This window comes from Octodon degus, unplaced genomic scaffold, assembly GCF_000260255.1.
Source record: "Octodon degus isolate 3935 unplaced genomic scaffold, OctDeg1.0 scaffold00102, whole genome shotgun sequence".
Lineage (NCBI taxonomy): Eukaryota > Metazoa > Chordata > Mammalia > Rodentia > Octodontidae > Octodon > Octodon degus.
In genome coordinates this window covers 4,231,760-4,235,221 of record NW_004524678.1, presented here as the reverse complement: position 1 = coordinate 4,235,221, position 3,462 = coordinate 4,231,760, and the positions used below count along the sequence as shown (strand labels likewise).

Genomic DNA, 3,462 nt, shown 5'->3' with positions numbered 1-3,462 from the left:
GGCTGGCATGTGGTGCTGGGGGATTGAACCGAGGTCCCTGTGCTTTGCTTGGCTTAGCTTGTTCTAAGTAGGTGCTTTAGACCACTGAGCCATCTCACCAGCCCAAACCTTTACTTTTATCATCAAATATGTAGGTAGTCACAGGTATGCATCAGACAATCCATTTGGACTTTGATGTTTAATAAAAGGTTTGGAAGCACTGGATTTGATACGGCCTGACAAAACAGCCCAGGTAAGTTCAATAGAAAAATGTTAGCCTTGAACTCACTAGACTGGCCTCGAACTTACAGTGATCCTCCTGCCTCAGCCTCTTGAGTGCCCAGATTACAAGAATGTGCCACAACGCCTGGCAAATGATTGAATTCCAGTTCTATAAAGGATACAAGGGCTTGGCAGGTGGCCTAAAAGTTGCCCTGTTCGTAGGAAGCTGCCTTTGAACTCAGGCAGTGCAAATCAGATCCTCTGATCACCAGAGGACACAAAGGTCACCCTGCGGGCTCACTGCCACCCTGCGGGCTCACTGGCTGAGCTCTATTTTGTGTTCACACAGGCAATCATAGCCCTTTTTAGAATCCAAAGCACACACCGTCCACATAATTGAGGCCTAGATTCAAGAATATGCTTTTTGTTACCAGGAATGCTTTATTTTTATCCTAAAACTAATGTTTCAAAAACAGGTAACACAACTAGATAAAACTCTTTCCTTTTAAGCCAGACATGAAAGAGAACAACAAAAAAGGTACACTCTCATTTTGAGAAACATATCAGCCCAGAAACAAATTTTAAAATAGAAATAATGGCCTTATTTTAAAAATACAACCGAGAGAGAAAAAGAATTGGCATTGGTTCCTACTTTTATTGTAGGACAAAAATCTTAACATCTACCCTAAGACACTCAGAACACTGCACCTAGTTTATCTGCACACAGATTAAGCAGCATTGTGGTATCTTAGGTCGAGATGCAGGTCCTCGGGGTAACATGCAGCCCCCCGCCCGCTTACCCAGCTCTGCCCGGAGCTGCTGATACTGTCTGCGCAACAACCCATGAGGGCGCGATGAATTTGCTCCTAAAGTTCACGGCTGCTGTTGTAGCACCAGTTTTTCTTTGGAGCAGCAGCTTTACTTTTCTGCAGTGTGTGTGTTTCTTGATTTTCTCACAGTGTTTTACTTGGCTTAATTTTCAGGTCTTGTGACGGTTCTTATCATTTAAATGAAGCTTGAGACTATTTTAGTCTGATGACTATGAAAGTCAGCTCTGCCATCATCTTTTGCACTTGTTCAGTACCACAAATGACCATTAGGACATAACTACAGTTAAACTGATATGAAGCCTAGGAACAAGTGTCCCCAACCTGCAGAGGCACAGGGGACAAAGTGGGCTCGAGGCCATCAAGAGGAAGAAGAGACACCGGAAATAATTCAAGAGATGGTGACACAGACATATACGCAATATATATTCATTCACTTACAGATACATACATATAAAATTGACCAAATTAGAGATGAAAAATTATACTCTTCATCGTAAATAACTTGTAACTCAATAAAACAAAAAAGCAATCACCTTGTCACTAGCGTTCTGAAGTTGGTTCTGTAAAGCTAGTACTTCTTGTTTTAAAGCCTCCTTCTCCTGCTGAGTCCCTCGAAGGTCGGATTTAATTCGGGACATCTGCAGGTTGGTGTTCTGCAGCGAAGCTTCTAGATCCTGAACCTGCAAGATAAGAACAACGTTACCCCGCTACACAAACTCTGCAGCATGTCCAGCAATGAATGAACAAAGAGAAAGCAACTCCGAGGTCCTTTCTGGTTGTGTTTACTACACCCAGTTCCCTTTTTTTCGGTAGCCCAGTGGAAACCCAGGATGTTATATATGTTTGTAGACTGCTAAATGATATTTAGGAAAATGATAAGCTATCCCTGGAGTAAGGCATTGCTGATAGTTACCTGGTAGAGCCAAGGGGTAGCTCAGAGAACCAATAAATACCAACCACAAAAAATGGTCTCATTTGTAGAATCTGGTAGAAACTGTTTTAGCTTGAGAGTTGGTTTTTTATTGTTTTTTATTTGTTTTTTGTTTTTGATGGAACCAGGGATTGAACTCAGGCCCTTGTACTTGCCAGGCAGGCGCTTATTCTACTGAGCCATTTCCCCGGCCCCAAGAATGGGCCTTGTTTTTTTATTGTTATTGGTTTTTTTTTGTTTTTTTTTGTTTTTGAGAGTTGGTTTTTAAAAGGCTTAAGTGAAAATAATACATATCCGTAGAATCTTCACATTCATATCTCAAACAGATTTCCATAACATCTGAATTTGTACAAGAAAGATCTTTAACAGGGCATGAACCTGCTTCAGAGTAATCTTTGTACATTATACTCAAGTTTTATAATAAGTAATCTCATAATTTAGTAAACTTGGTGGGAAATATTGTTTATTATTTTACCATCCTCTAAATGTGTGTCACATTAGATCCTGCAGAATTACTGGGAGGTTCTGTAGAAGTCATTCTCCCCTTGAACACTGCTTTTACTAAGCTATCTGTCAGAAGATGGAGGAAATGGGGCGGGCCCAAACGTGAGCAGGTCACCCCACACCTTTTCCTGCGAGTCCACCAGCTGCGACTTCAGGGTCTCGTTCTGGTGCTCCCAAGACTTCTGTTCCTGCTTCAGGGCAGTGATTCTGTGCTCCAAATGCCTTGACTTTGCCAACTGTTTCAGGAAGAAAAGAAACAAGAGGGGGCAGGTTTTTTTGGTACCGGGGATTGAACTCAGGACCTTGCGCTTGTCAGGCAAGCACTTATTCTACTGAGCTATCTCCCCACGGAGGGGGCAGTTTTGCAAATGTATCTAATCTTAATTTATAGGCCTCCACTAACATGTCAAGAACAAATACCATGTATTAATGTGGTAGAGCAGGGCATGGTAAAATAAAGTAGCTTTCCTGACTCTCTTAATTTGGGGCAAGTCTCTTTATGAATGGGTTTATATATTTTCCCCCTCATTGCTTCATATTTTGAGTGTTGGAAGCAGCAAAGATAAATTAGAAATTTCACGACTGCACTGTAATAGAAAAAAAGAATGCTCAAAGGCAGGTGGGGGAAAAGCAGTGGTTGAGATCTGTTAGGAAAAATATAATAGAAAAAAGTGTGTGTCAATGAAATAGGTCTTAGATTAATAAAAGTTACATTATGTAGAAAATACTCATATGGGGGCTGGGGAGATAGCACTGCTGTCTAGGTGCCTGTCTGGCAAGTGCAAGGACCCAGGTTCAACCCCCGGTATCACATGCTGCGCCAGCCCTGGCACCCTGGGTGTGCTGTGCTGGCCACCAAAACCAGGCATGGTGGCGCACGCCTGTAATCCCAGCACTGGAGAGGCTGAGACAGGAGGATCGCTATGAGTCTGAGCTGCACCACAAGACCCTATACAAAATAAATCAATAAATAAAAGATTTAAATTTTTTTAAAAA

At 41.9% G+C, this 3,462-nt stretch overlaps 1 protein-coding gene across 1 annotated transcript in view; it reads right to left on the bottom strand.

The window, feature by feature from the left end:
- Positions 1 to 3,462, bottom strand: part of Nin (ninein) — a 94,424-nt gene that overhangs the window by 10,131 nt on the left and 80,831 nt on the right. The window contains exons 23-24 of the mRNA XM_023723736.1: positions 2,589 to 2,702; positions 1,565 to 1,711 (exon numbers count right to left, since the gene is read on the bottom strand). Of these exons, the coding sequence (XP_023579504.1) occupies positions 1,565 to 1,711; positions 2,589 to 2,702 (261 nt within the window). The remainder of the gene's footprint in view (positions 1 to 1,564; positions 1,712 to 2,588; positions 2,703 to 3,462) is intronic.